Consider the following 16,040-nt stretch of genomic DNA (forward strand, 5'->3'; position numbering starts at 1 on the left):
TACATTATAGTGTTTTGTAAGCAGTTTATCACAGGAGTTAAAGCCTTCAAAGGTTTGACACATAAACAAGCAATATGTGTAGGGAAATGTAATGTGGCACAATGTGCTTAAGGCGTGACTAGAAAATAAATGTAAAGGGTAAAATTTCAAGATGCATGGATGGATGGATAAATGTTAGAAACCTTGTTGTAATTATTGTCTTTATGCTTTTAAACTGAAATAAGCCAGAATCCTGAAAAGCACATTTGATGTTAGGAAATCATTTGCCTTCTCATTAAATCCATGCTCATGAATGCAGCGTTTTGATCTTTGTGGCTGAACAACAACTAATCATTAGGTTACATTGTTGAAAGTGATAAAATGGTTGAATTTTAAACAGCCAACAACCAAAAGACATCTGAACCCCCTTCTAAAAACAAATCAGCCTATGCCAGCACACGATGCGTTCAGGACACATAAATGTTTAAAAACAGAACATGTTGAGAGCATGCACTGCGTGTCATTATCAGATCACAAAAATAGATCAACAGATCATTAAACGCAGTGGCAAATTTTTCACAGTTGTCACACAATCGTAATTACAATACATCCATTCAAAATCTGAAAAGTTAGTCACATTTTTTATTTGGATCTGATGTTTTTTACATCCTTGAATGCAACTCCAAATCAGACTGTGTTGTTTTGGGCATCAATCCATCTGTAAATGGAAGACAATCTGAGGATATCGCTCCGACCAATAGCTGCCATTTTGTGAGATTTCTGTCATCACCCAGCTCTGACAAATGGTTCAGTGCCTAATGTTGTGCATGTCAATATGTTTCCATGGCAATGGGGAGTTTTCAGAGCTGAGAGGTGGTTGCTTGTAATGTGCCCAGAAAGGAATTTTTACACAGGGAAACAAAGTTGTGTTTTACTTAAAGAGGACTGGATGTTACCTGACTGAGGCTCCTTTTATGAGAAAACCTCAGACATTGATACCTGAGATTATTTGGTTATGAAAATAATGTAAGGAGCATTAGTTACAGTGACTTTACAGATTAAGATAAATCATCCATACAAGCCCACAGTGGTGTTTTTAGTCCTGGGCGTCTATCTATCTATCTGTCTAGACATCTAGACATTGATCCCTCTGAAGAATTACCAAGGTTACATTTAATATCAGTGATAATATGTGCTCATTTTGTTAAAAATCACACTGAAACAACAGACCATATATTTTTTCTCATGCAGTGTACAGTAATACATATATTTTAGCTAAAACAAAATATCTCACCATTTCCAGCTCCCATCTCTAGAGACAATATTATATTTGGCATGATCTTGAAAAACAAAGGTGACTCTGTTGTAGTGTGATTATATGTTTGGCAAAATTTTTCATAACAAATAACAGAATCCTGAAATCCTCTAACTTTGATTTTTTTTCTCAAATGTATTCAAACTCTACATAAATTCTTAAAACAGATAAAAGGAATAAAAGTAAAAGAGTTATGATATGCTAAAATGTTTATATTTATCTTTTTTGAATTATTTTATTAATTTTCCCTTTTGGTTGTTTAATATTACATTTCTAGTTGAATCAATTGTAATCAATCTTTAATGTCATATTTTATTTTTTACATTTGTATTTATGATTGTTTTTTGCTAATTGTAATGCTGTTTCGTAAAAACTTAACAAAACCTTGAATTTGTCGGTCACATTCCTTTACTTCTGATTGGTCGGCTGGCGGAGTGAAAGCTACCGGTTGGTGAAAGTAAGTTAAGTCCCGCCCCTTCGCGGTAGCAAGTTCTACACCGAACGGAGATGCCGAAAGTCAACATGAGTAGATGCAGGAAAACAGAGACAAACGAGGAGTTTAAAAAAAATAAGGTGTTTAATGTGTGTGAAACTCGGCAGTTTTGAGGACAGCAGACAAGGACAGCGGCCGAAGGAATTCAGGGACCTTTTACCAACGTTTCGGTGAGTGAATGTTCAGCTAAACTAAGCTAGCGAAGCTAACTGACGTCACTGTACTGCACCTAAATGTCACATTTATTATAAAAACACCAGGTCTGTAAGAAGCAAATGCTGTTTAACATTATTATACATCAGTTCATGGACAACACAAGATTCTATTGGTAAAAGTTTTTTAAAACCATAATTCATGCTTAAAAGTTTAATAATTATAATTCATAATTGACGCCAGAGGGAAAATTACACAAGAAGATGCTGTATTGTTTAAAGCAGTGGTTCCCAACTGGTGGGTCACTGTCCAAAAGTGGGTCGTGGGTACATTCTGAATGGACCGCAAGTGACTCGCAAGCATGTCTACTTTGTAAAAAAACATTCCTTATTTTTCAGTACGGTGAATTTCTGGCTCAGAGCTGCATTTTTTAATGGTTTCCTGCTGTAGAGTGAGTGATGTACAGACAGCTACTTGACAGAGACATTAAATGCAAGTATGACATCGAATGTATGAAACTGTGTGGCCTTTGAACTAATGACTCAGGAGAAAACTGGTCCTCATGGCTGGACCAGTTGGGAACCATTGATTTATAACAACAAATGATGATTTAGGGGCATCTATAGGCAGAAATGATGATTAATATTCATAGGTTTCATAGTTTATAATAACCCTAAATAAGAATGGCTTTGTTTTCGTTACCTTCACATAAGCATTTAATACCTATATCTATATCTGGAGCGGGTCCTCTCCCATAGGCCTAGAATGAACAAATTAAGCACTGGCTCTAGATAGGGCCATTCATGTTTTTGCATTTTTGCATCTGCTACCATAGTTCTACATGTTTGGCACATGGGAGAACTTTCAGTTCTGCAACCTCACCACTAGATGCCACTAAATCCTCCAAACTAAACCTTTAAAATAACATGAGAATTTTGTGATAATTCAATGGTGTGATAACTCACTATGGTCATAGATAATTGTTGCTCTTGGACTGAAAGTAAAAGCCCTGTTGTTCTACAGGCAAGGAAGTGCCTTTGACCTTGGATTCTGGATTGTTTCCTCCTGGACAAAGTAGATGGCAAGCCACCGTTGAATCTCAACCTCCCTCATTCCTGAGGAGAAAAACATCTCTTCCTTCACTCCCTCATTGTGATGTGTGGTAGGACTGTGTCACAAGTTCACATTGCCTTTGCTTTTCTGAAACTGACCCAGAGCAATTACTGACCCCAGAGCAAAGAACAGAGACCAAAACTGAACTGACTCCAAGCTAAATTAAAAACTGCAGGAACCTGAACTTATCACAGGAGAGACTTTGTCACATATAAGGAGCACTGCATTTAAAGGGACAGAAAGACACTAAAAAATGTTTATATAGAAGTTAAAGAGGTCCAAGTTTTGCATTGTTTCAACCTAAGAAAATATTAGCGTTCTTAGGTACCATCATTATGACTGATGTTAAAATACTGTAGCGTAGGCCTACCCTATACAGCTACAGACAGTTCACACAGGAAGCAGGTTTATTCCTCATTAGAAGATTATTTATTGAGGTAACTCGAGTCATATCTCCTTAGTGTTTGCTGCTGTTTGCTGCTAGCAGGTGCTGTGGAGACTTCTTAAGTAGCCACTAGCACTTGCACTCAGTTCACTGTTGTCAGCTTAAACAGGGCTGCTCAAAATATTCTCCTCCTGAACCGCAGTTTTTCTTCCTGTCAGTTCCCATTTGGAGCCACAATTGTTTTATTGGTTTAGTGTTTTTAAACCATTTGTTTTACCTTCATTCACCATCTTGCCATCACAGTTTATTTTGTAACTAATCATGGATGTATGTGTGAGCTACGTTCCTGAATGGGACCACATAGGGTACCTCTGTGCGTCCGGGTGATATTTGACGAGTTGGGAGTGACAATAGGATGAGCAGGCTGATATCGAAGCAAAAGTATCACAGGAAAGGCAAAACTTAATTGAAAATAAATTTCAGTGATCTCAAAGTGAAGAATTCTCGTGGAATTTTCTAGTATTTCGATAATATCTGATGTTATAAAATTAGTTTCGTTCCTTTTTTAAAAAATACTATGGTGATTCCCATGGTACCACCTGAGGGAGCTTGTGTACCACCAGTAATACATGTACCAGAGTTCGAGAACCAGTGGTTCACCATATTGAAGCCACCTCTGGCTTCATGTGCTACATTTTTTCTTGCGCAGTGACTACCTGGAGTCTCCACTGGTGGCCAGGCAATGTCACGGTGCCGACCAGCCATTTCTACGTAGTGGTATGGTACCGTCAATTTTTAAAAGCTGTTACGATGTGTCTTCTATTGCAAAAGTTCTCGAACATTTTCAAACACACAAATAATCTCATAGAGACGTATGGTGAGATTTTCTGACAGGGATAACTGTTAGAAATATTTGTGTCAGAGCTCTAACTCACCCTTCAGAAATACAGTTTAAACCAAAGTAGATGGTGGCTGTCCCAATTATAAAATTGCTCTACAATAGAATTATTGTGATAGTTAAAAATGATGTGTGATGCATGATTTCCACGGTAAAACATCATGAAAAAAATTAATGTTATGATTAGATTATTCAGAGTGCTTTGCATAAAACATTAAAAGCATGGAGATTAAATGCAAAAGAAATACATTATAAACGAATATTTAAATACAATTTATAGGCTACTAGGTCACATTTTATTTTAGTTACATACTTATTCATGTATTCATTTATATTAGATTAATTCAATTCATCAGTCAATAGTTGTTTCATTGAAATATGTGTAAACTTCATTCTACCATTTTTCTTTTTTTTTCACATTTATAAACAGTGTGTGTGTGGGTGTGTGTTTACATGAGAGGGCCACCTGTCTGTTCCAATGTGAGGAGGTTATGTAAGTGTCAGTGTGTGTGACAGAGTGCCTGCATGCTCTTGAATTGTGTGCTCTCTTGCAATTCTACAATGACAACTAAATCAGAGGTCAGAGGAATGTTGTGGTTTAGGCTAAGTCCACTACGACCGTCCCAAAATTAATTTTTTATCCTCCCTGATCAATTTTTTTCCGTCCCAAGGACAGCAGGACACAGGACAGTTAGAGTCCTGCTGTGTCATGGATTTAGTATTGAAGCGTGCAGCTAGCAGTAAACGTCTGTACGGTGACAAGAATGAAACCTATGATTACTGTCATAACGTTCCATTGACTTTCCCTCCGCAGTGATTCCTAAATATTAATGCTGGAGACACACTAAAAAACTTTTAGAGGGCCAGTGGTGCAGCAGCGTAAATGGGAAATCCAAGGTCAAAGAACTCATGGCCTGTTTTTATACATTCAGTGCAACTTATTATTTTTAGAGCCTGACCTTTACTGGATTTTTGGGTTTGATGCTGATATATATCTCCCTCTCATTCCCACTGTGTGGGGGTAGTGTGTGTCTCCCTCAATCCCGGGTCCTCTACCAGCGGCCTGGGAGTTTGAGGGTTCTGTTCAGTATCTTAGCTGTTCCTAGGACTGCACTGTTTTGGACTGAGACCTCAGATGTGCTCAGAAGTCATTCTCCCAGTTTGGGGGTCACAGCCCCTAATGCTCCTATTAACATTGGGACCACTTTGGACCTCATCTTCCACATCTGTTCCAGTTGTTCCTTCAGCCCCTGGTACTTCTCAGTCTATTCATACTCTTTCTTCCTGATGTTACTGTCAGCTGGGACTGGGACATCTACCATGACTGCACCTTGTCAACCACCACTATGTCTGTTTGGTTAGCTAGCAGCTGTTTGTCAGTCTGGGACCTGAAGTCTCATAGGGTCTTAGCTCTGTTGTTCTCAACCACTGTCAGTGGTGTGTCCCATCAGGACTTGGGGCTACAGCCCAACATATTGGTCGACCGATTTATCAGCCAGTATTGTCTTTTCTTTACTTTTCATATCAGTGCATACCAGACAACATAAAAGCTGGTACTAATACATGTGTGATGGGCCAAACCTAACCTCCCTGTCTTACATTTGGCGCTGCAGCTGCACAAAGGGGGGGGGGCTGTTCTCCCTTTCTGTCTCCACATTTTGTGTGCAGTCCACATCCTCCTCCTCTTCATCATCATCCTCCTGAATATTACTATTTGACCTGTTGAATCTATTAAATGATTCTGTGCACCCCATTCCTCTGTCTTGACACGGCTGTATCCCGCCGCCACATTTTCTTCACTGATTCTTGGTCAAACGTCTCTAACGGCCGGGCTCCACCGGCTGCAAACCTAAGCGTCATGTCAGCGTAGCGTCATGTCAGCGTAGCGTCGCGGCGTATTCATTTGGGCTCCACTGACTGCGTATGGAAGCGACACGTAGAGAAGCTGAGCCGAGAGGCTGCATGTAGGCTGCATGAAATGTTAAAGCATTTTCCACCTTAGTTATTACATATATTTGAGTTATCTACAAGTTTACTGTACTGTTTGTCATCTGCTTGCTTTCAAATGTCCGCCACAGACATTTACACAATGTCACGGATAAACATGGGTAAATGCATGAAAAAAATCATCACATATCACCTCTGATAATGGTTTATTCATTTAAAAACACATTGTGCTCGTTTAGCACACTATTTCATGTAGTTTTTAATCTGCTGGAGGGTCACATAGGGGAGTGTAGCGCGACAAAAATAGAAGAGCCACGTAAAATAGAGTTGTCACGCGACAGATGGGGGTTGTCGCGCCGCTCCCGTTGCCGGTGGAGCCTCTTTAATTGATTAACAGGGGGACGAGCTGCTACGGGACTCGTGCTGCAGACGTGTCACGCTGCTGACATGCCCGGTGGAGCCTGGCCGTAAGGCTCCGATGCGAGGACGGCAAAAAATCGAAACCTGTTCCAAGAATGTTAATGATGGACGAAAGTTTCGGACTCAGTGTGCAAACATGATTGACACAACGTGAAGTTGTATTCTTAGAAGTGCAACAATTGCGGACAAAAAAAATGGACTCAGTGTGCAAAGGCCATAAGAATCCCCATTTTTGTTGTGTCCACCATGCAAGAAATAGGAACATTTGTAGTTCTTAGAACGCTGTTTTAAAGGACTTTATCAGCTCCTACCTCAGAGTAGGTACTCTTGAGCACAAGAGAGATCATGACTGACTTTAGTGTTGGTTGATTGGTCGAACACAACCGATGCAGCACTGGTAACCGCCCTTTTTATAAAACCTGTTAACTATGTAAACAACAGGCAGGTTTACTGAGCATATATGCCACGGTGGAAATTCAGTGGATTTTGATTTATCAAAGTGAGTGTGCCAGTGCTATACCAACAAGTAGCTGGCTTACAATACATCACTTCAGCCTTCCTTTTGGCAGGGGAAGTGCAAACAGAAATAAAAGCCCGTGAAGGTATGTAGTTCTTGGGCAAGCTCCCCAGTGGGCAGTTCTCTCAGGAAGTTTCCAGAACTGTTTGGTCTGAAAGCCCCTTTTGTCTTCTAGCCAGTGTCTTCGGTGTGTAAAATGATTCAGAAAAATCAAGTGGCAGTTGTTAAAATTCATTGGACGTGATCTTGTTCTCTTCAGTGATGTGGACAGCTGTGCTCTTTGGGCTCCTTGTGCTGAAGCCTCGCTCCCCCATGAACCACACATAACATTATCTCAAGCACTCACATGTCACAGTGTCAGGCTGAGTTGAAGTTCAGTGATTTAAAAAAACAGTTAAAGCAAAACACCTTTCATCTGTTTGTGTGTGTGAAAAGCCGTCTGTGATGCTGCCAGACCCAGACTCCAGGTGAGACAAGTTCTCTAAAAATGCTAAAACTGCTCATCAGATAGCGAAAAAAAATCACATTAATATTTCACCTGCTCCCTCCAGCAATTATTTCCTTTTAAAGTAATGCGGTCTATAGGGGACTCGGATCGTTTTATCATCGGAAAGGGACAAATAAAAAGAAAGAAAGAAAAAAATCAGACCGACCGTTGGGTCTTGATAAAAAGAACAAGTCTCAAAGGAATTTAATTAGTGGTCAAAAGAAGGAGTATGTACTCTGCATACAACACGATGACCATGTCGGACCGCCCTGTCACACATAATGAGCTGCTTTGGTAATCTTTTAAAAGGAGCAGGTTCATTTTTACAAAGTCATTGTATATACTTTAACACTAATTAAACATAAATCCAAAGTAGTGCATGTGCCACTTTTCAAAGCAATAAAATAGGCAATGGGCTAGAGGCAATCAGAGATACATGTTGTCAGTTACTGGCAGAGGCAGCCGCTATCCTTCCTTCACAGAGATATTTTAACACTTTGTCCCAGGAGAGATTCTCTGAGTTTCTGAGAATCAACAATTTAGGAGTCATGATTTCTTCTCTTTTTACACTGGCATATTATCACCATTCAAAATTGATATGGCAAACATGTTGGCAAACAGTTGCTTATTGAAATAACAAGCAGACGTAGCAACATTAACATTCATTTGGAGTTGTGTTTCTGGGGATCTGATGAATGTAAGTCCAATATTCACCCTCCTTTTAGCTCTGTATAGTCTCCACTAACTCCTAAGAAACATATCTGACTGTTAAGCTGCCGAAAGCTCCACTGTGTTCATGAGCTGGTTGCTGACTGTGTGGTGCTGAGCAGGTAGTGTGCAGAGGATTTATCAGAGCTTTTTTGTGTGTTTCTCTCAAAACCGCTGCCTGCTGCGGCGGGATTGGGGTTGATAAGAGAGGTGACAATAAATGAAAAGAGTTCAATTGTGTCCCATAAAACAAAAACAATGAGCTGAAAGACGCTGAAACCCCCTGTAGAGCTGAGGTGAACTGCAGAGTTTGGAGATAATACTACAGTCACCATTGAATCCATTGTTCATGTAAACATTTTGATTACAGCAGCTTAAAAGTATGGGCAGGTACATTGAAGCCTATGAAATGTGTGTATGTGATTTTGTTTATTCCCTCAGCTGCCAATTAAGCTGGCAGTGCACTCAGAACAAACTTTCCCAAAATAGAAATGCAGTCCAACATGGAACCACATACAAATTTGCATTCAGCATGTTTCTGTGCCTCCTTTTAAAATCCATCCATACAATGACGCTGGGCATTCACAGAAATTAAAAACTGTAACCCTTTTACAAAAACTCTCAGGTTTGTGCACTGCATGAAACCAGGAGGAAGGTTGGAGATGGTATTATGAAGTTATGAACAAAGGCAGAAAAAGAAACAGAAGCTTTTCCACACAGAAAAACACAAGCAGATGCGGTGTTTAACACCAGTGAAGGCTGGTGTATAAGGAAAGGAATTCCTCCAGTTTAGACTACAGATGCTACAAACAGGAAGCTTTGTTTTATTCTGCAAACATGTTGCCAAATGTTGTTCTCACAGTAGGGATAATGGTAATGAATAATCACACCTTCACACCAGCAGCTTCCTGCTGCAGCTGTTGGCTAATGAACTTTCTCCACTGGAGCGTGTGAGGGATAAGTACCTTGCTCAGAGACAGGGAATTCAAATTACTGATAGATCGTAGGGGTGTAACGATCCATTGATCTGATCTTTCAGTGATCAGTGATCCAAAGTCATTGATGCAAAGTGAAAACATTGATCTGCATTTTCATCTTTAGGTTACACCTTTATTTTGAAACTCTGTGTCACGGTCAAACAGCAGCAGGCAGATAATGACAAGCAGCCAAGAAAAAGATACGAGGATAATGTTATTTATTCTGTAATAAATCAGCAATAAATCAGAAAATAGGGGTCAACAGACAGAGCAGAGTATGAGACTTTCATGGTATAATTACTGTCTCAGAAAATGTCATGGTTTCATGGTATGACGGCATTGCAGAATTATGATTATCCTAAGTCAAAATGAACCTGAAAGTAATGAAATGAAATGGTTGCTTGAGGTTGAACACACATTTTATTTCTAGAACTGAAATTTGAAACCACATTTTTTAAATTTTAACGTAAGCAGCAAACTAAGCTAAACACTTAGACTACATACAAACAGCTGTCATTTCAGCGTATCTGTAATAATTCGCGACTAGCTAAACTAGCGTGCTGTCCTTGTGTAAAAATGGCTTTTACTCACATACTGTAGGTTTAATTGCACCTTCAGTCATGAGTGTAGCTGCCGTCAAGTCGAGTAATTTTCCAGTTATCTTCACTTTGTTTCCACCGTGGCCTCTTTGCTGTTTACTGACTACTACGTCATGTGGGTTTGTGTTTGTATGTGGAGGAGTTCAGCCCCCGTCACAGAGCGCAGGATGATAATGAATTAAACCAAAATGTTACCGATAAAAGAACCAATTACGTCGGAGCTTATCAGTACTACAGTCTTTGATAATTTAGCTCCGGGGCTCGTTTAATACTGGGTTTTGGTACACATCCCTATACATTTGTAACGTTATTTTTTAAACAGAAAATATACTTTTTATATTGTGATATTTACTGATGATGACACATAGTATCGCCAACAGCAAGTAGCAGAGCTTGTTATTAGCAAAGGTCATTTTAGCTCACCAGAAGCTTTCAGCTCCCTTGAGATCTTTTTCCAAAGTATCGGGGATATTTCCTCATCTTAACTGCATTAGTCAGCCGGTCCTTGTCCATTGTGGTGCTGACAGATATAAGTAGAATACACCATCCAACAAAAGTTCATTTCAAAACTGCGCAGCATGTTGCTCATGACCAATTGGGAGACCTCTTTCTGTCAGAATCAAATCCAAAATAATGCCATGTAGAGAAAATATGGTTTCTTCAGAGACATATTTTGCCATGACTCATCACCCTAAAAAGAAAATCAAAACATGACCTTACTAGTAAACACAACGTGCACTGCTCTGCTCCCCTCCTTCATGTTGCCGTGCTCGGCTCACAGCCTGTCAGACATTGGTGGCTCCGCTTGTCTGTTTATAAACAAACATAATATTTTAATTGGGTTGTCATATTGCTTATTACTAATGCAATACAAGTCGGATATAGCGCTGCAACGCCGTCAGCACAGGTTGCTCATGTAGGCTACTTTTTAGTTTGGCTGAATGTGTCATTGTGCTAAATGTCATGTCATGTCATGTACTTTATTTATATAGCACTTTACAACGACCACAGGTGAATCGAAGTGCTTCACAAGAGATTAAAAAACAATTAAAAACACAACACACAACAGATTCATGAATAAAAAACAGCAAATAAAAGGATAAAACAATAAAATAAAATAGGAGTGTCACCACATTACTGAGTATTAAAAGCCATCCTAAATAAATAAGTTTTAAGTTTAGATTTGAAGAGGCTCAGGTCAGAGGCAAGACATTTGTCAGTGGGGAGTTTATTCCAGAACCTGGGTGCGGCAACAGAAAAAGCTCGGTCACCTCAGTGTTTGTATTTAGACCTGGGCTCTTCCAACAAGAGTTGGTTAGAGGACCTCAGAGCCCTGCCACGCTCACGGACAGTTAGCATCTCAGATAAATAAGATGGGGCGAGGCCATTTAGAGCTTTAAAACCAAACATTAAAAGTTTAAAATCAATTCTAAAACGAACTGGGAGCCAGTGGAGGGAATAAAGGACAGGACTAATGTGCTCTCGTCTGCTAGTGTTAGTTAAAAGGCAGGCAGCTGCATTTTGCACAAGTTGAAGGCGGCTAAGAGCAGACTGGGAGACGGCAATATACAGTGCATTGCAGTAGTCGAGTCTAGAACTAATAAAAGCATGAATAGCTTTATCAAGGTCATGACGGCTTAAAAATGTTTTGACTCTGGCTAAAAGACGTAGTTGGAAAAAGCTTGTCTTAACAGCATTGTCAATCTGTTTATCAAATTTCAAATGGTTGTCAAAAAATACCCCCAGATTTCTGACGGTAGGGCTACATGTAGAAGGCAAGGCACGCAAGCCGGTCGTCCCAGTATGCCCAAACACAATGCGCTCTGTCTTATCCTCATTAAATGAAGAAAATTTTGAGTTAACCAATTCTTGATATCAACAATACAGTCAAGTAAGGAACTTAGTGCATTTTTGTCTGTTGGCTTCAATGACAGATAGATTTGCAAGTCATCTGACCACCAGACCGGACTGGCATACTACTTTACACAGATCTAGAAAAACTCTGCAATAACCCGGAGAACCGAAAAGAAGAGCAGAGTTCAGCAGAGCCCAAACAAACTGAGGTGTCATCCTCGTAATGACACTGTTTTTGAGAAATGGAAGAAAAAGTGTTGCAGTACAGATTGTGATGTACGAGAGGACAATAAATACATGACTGTTATATTTATCTGTCTCTTTAAAAGTGCAACTAATTCCAAAGTTGGAGAGAAAATGGAAACCTGTATAATTCAAAGTGACTTTAAAGAGTTGCTTTGCGCACATGCTTAATGTTGGGTCACTCATCTCTTTTTAATTTTAAAAGCGGTACAAAGACACTACATCAGGGGAAAAAACCTTAATGATCCATCCAGCTACAATTTTGACAAATTGGAAAATATAAAAATGAATAATAAGATAAACCTCAGTGAAGGAAACATTTAAATGGAAATATGTTTGCTGCTAATGAATCACTAGTTTCTCCAGATGCAAAGTTTTAATTAAATCATTGGATTTTGCTTTTACAAGAAAATGTGCAACTTTTCCCTCCCAGTGAGGGGTCTGGTTCATTATACCACTGTGGCTCACAGTTACTACTACAAATGATGTTTTTGCTGTCAACTGATTAAAAGTTGCACACACAAACCTTTATAACACATAAATCAGTGCTAAGCAGTGCCAAGAATATCTTTCTACCTTTTGAAGGTGAGTTTTGTGTTTCTCATCATGCCACAGAGCAGATGTGTTGCTTAATCAGAGGCGGCCTTGGAGCTCCTCCTGGAGCGCCGGGATAGGAAGCGTCTCCGACCGCAGCACGAATGCATGTTCAAAATAATCACACACCCAAAGTACACCAGCCTCAGCTGGCCTCGGAAGTGCTGTCTGTTTTGTTCCTCTGCCAGCAGACAGCTGTGGGTATTAGCAGCACACTTCAGCATTGGAGTGTTTTTTACAGCCCAGGAGTCGCAAATCCTTCATTACTGATTCGTCTCAAAGCAAATGTCAGTAAACATGAAGTCAACCCAAATCAAATCAACTTCTGACATCAAATAATACGACATAGATCAGTTTTATATTTACAAAGATGATTTCCACTTGCATTCTGTCATCCAGGTGCACGAGCATCACTGTACACTTCATACTGTATGTCTACACACTGAATCACATCCAGGGCCCATTATATTATAAAATATCTGTACAACAACACAGGAGAAAAATACAAACAGCTACAAAAAATACATCCATACAACATTTTACTGTATTTAAGGGGGACCTGTTATGCTTTTCAGTAGTTTGCGTCTTACATATAGTGTTACAATAAAGGATGTTCATATTAAACATGGCCAAAGTGTCAAATAATGAGGTAAATTAATGTGACAGTAATCCTTGTCAGCAAACACCTCAGGTTTCCTACCACTCTCAATACTCAGGTCGAACTTCTTTTTACTGTGGCCACAGTATGACGTCACAGTGTGCTGGATTTCCTTATATGGTCATCTGTTCCAGACACGCTTCTGCAAGTGTTTACATTACGTAGACTGTATTGCTAAATGAAACTACATGCTAATGTCAGACAAACACCTAATCTTGGTTGCCAATGTTGTAAATTTCTCCATGATATCGGATCATATTCCTGCTGGAACATGTGTGGCTGTGTTTAGAAACTTCTATTGGTGATTTTTTTTTTACAGTAAAAAGTGCCATTGTTCTCTATTACAGTCACTCTCTGACTGTAAGCGCAGTGCTAACAGAGTTTCCCACAGAAATAAATTGTATGTGTGGCGGCAACTGACGGGGGCGGGGGTCGGTAAACTTCTTAAATTTTCTTTTTTTTTCTTTTTTCTGAATTCGGAGGTTATTGCAGGTCCCTGAACACGGCGCAAGCAGAACTTTCCATGAGGACTTTTTTCCTCAGCAGCAGTCTGTTGAGTTTGAGTTGCAGGGTGGATAATAGAGGAAGAAACTGTTTGATTATCACATGCAAGACTTCCTCTGGATTAGTTTGTGGTCAGATCGATTAGAGCTGATCAAATTAGATTTATGGATTAGAGTAGCAGCGGCTGCAGAGGCGAGTGAAAGCAGACTGTCTTCTGCTGCTGTTACACTGGTTAGTCCCAGCATTGGATTGTGGTGTGGGTGGTTTCCATAGGAACGCAGACAGTTTCATCGAAAGTAATGTGGGAAAACAATAAAACTATTGACGAGAGTACGCTTAAAGAGAGACCCAGCTCGGAAACTATAAAGTCTATATATGGCAGCAGATGCAGATGTTGTGGTGGTGCGCCACAGATAAATTAATATGTACTGTAGAAAACCCTGGGTAATGTGCATGTAGCTACATGCTAACATCAGGAAAACATGTAATCTTGGTTGCTGATGCTAACTTGTCCCCGATGTCAGATAGGAGTGGGAATCACTATAAGATCCACGGCACGATATTATTGCGATACTAAAGGCACGATACAATATTACTGCGATTTTAAGTATGTTGCAATATGCTGAGTATTGTGATAAAAAAAAAGTGCCTTTTTTTCAACTGTGAATTATTTATTATCAGTTTAATCTAGATAAAGTTTTCATCTGTTCGTCTCACCTCAGCCATATTTTTTGTAGCAGCAAATTTCAGATCATATTCCTTTTGGAACATTTCCAGTTGTGATCTGAAGCTTTTATTGGTGATTTTTCACAGTAAAAAGTGGCACTTTTCTCCATAACAGTCATCCCCTCGACTGTAATGAAGGTGCAGAGATGCCAGGTTAAGGATGACCTGGATACGCTGACCAATCAGAGCAGACCAGACTTTTTTGGGAAGAGGGCGCTTAAAAAAGACAGGCGATAGAATAAAGCGTCTCAGACAGAGGTGGAACACAGGTGTTCCAGCATAGTATAAGGAGAATTAAGTGTTTTTTGACCATTAAAGCATGAACATGTTCTAGTAGAAACCTTAAATACAGGTATGTGCCTGAAAATGGGCATAATAGGTCACCTTAAATATCAAATACTGCATTAGAGATTACAGCCTATATTTTAATCACTCTGAGCTGTGACTAAGAATACAGGATCTGATTGGTTTGTCTAATAATCATCACTGCAGTCTCAGTGTTTACTTATATGTACACTATACAGTTTAAGTCATGATTTCAGAATGGACCATCTTGAAGTCCTGGACAAACTGACAGATCATCCCAAAGAACTCCTGAGAGTCTTGATCCGACGGTTCACCAAATTTAACCTTGACAGGGAGAAACACAGGATTAGTTGCTTGGAAATTAAAAACTTAAGTCAGACAGCAATTACACTCTGAGACCTCTGAGCTTATAAAAATTATTCTGCAATTAGCAACTGCGTTCACTTTCCTAAGTGAACTGGTGCCAAGGTCATGTGAATTCATCTCAACAATGGTCTTTTGATATAATTAACTCATATACTGCCTCAGCATGCAATCCATTCCTTGAGTGCACTTATGCAATAAGGTAGACATGCACTGCTGAATTAATACTTAACACCTAGGTGGTTAAGGGTCACTGGCATAAAAGTGTTAGTAATTCTCAAGTCAGACTATCAGAGAGGGTCACAGTGTCTAATTGTACTAATTGGCTTATTGCATGCTGTTCACTGTGCAGGTTGAAGTTCAGGCTCAAGCTGTGTTGCCATCACTCTCTCCTCATTTTCTTTACTTCTCATTATGTTTGACAGATATTAAAATTCCATTAGGGATGATACTCTCTTATTCTGTTTGTATGGTTACTGACAAAACCCAATGTACTATAAAGTCATTCATGACAGGTTTTTTAAAAGAACAGTTTGACATTTTGGGATGTACGCTGTTTGCTTTCTTGCTGAGAGTTGTGCCACGTTTCCACTTTTTTTGGTTTGTCTTAAGCAAAGTTGTAGATTGTACCTGGTTCTGTTTTTTTGGTACCACGGCTGTCAACGTTCCAAGCGAGCTAAGCAAATGCCAGAAGGTGGAGTAAAAACACTGCAGACAAATGATTGGCCAGAGAGAATCGTCACTAGAATTGTCACTTGAGCAACACAAGACTTGCTGCACAAACCCATACCCATACACATG

At 39.6% G+C, this 16,040-nt stretch overlaps 1 protein-coding gene across 1 annotated transcript in view; it reads right to left on the bottom strand.

Moving 5' to 3' along the window:
* Positions 1–13,021: 13,021 nt before the first annotated feature.
* The window catches only part of LOC117258589 (uncharacterized), a 77,894-nt gene continuing 74,875 nt past the window's right edge, over positions 13,022–16,040 (bottom strand). The window contains exon 17 of the mRNA XM_033629615.2: positions 13,022–15,200. Within this exon, the coding sequence (XP_033485506.1) occupies positions 15,096–15,200 (105 nt within the window). The 3' untranslated portion in view covers positions 13,022–15,095. The remainder of the gene's footprint in view (positions 15,201–16,040) is intronic.

Source organism: Epinephelus lanceolatus, chromosome 8, assembly GCF_041903045.1.
Source record: "Epinephelus lanceolatus isolate andai-2023 chromosome 8, ASM4190304v1, whole genome shotgun sequence".
NCBI lineage: Eukaryota > Metazoa > Chordata > Actinopteri > Perciformes > Serranidae > Epinephelus > Epinephelus lanceolatus.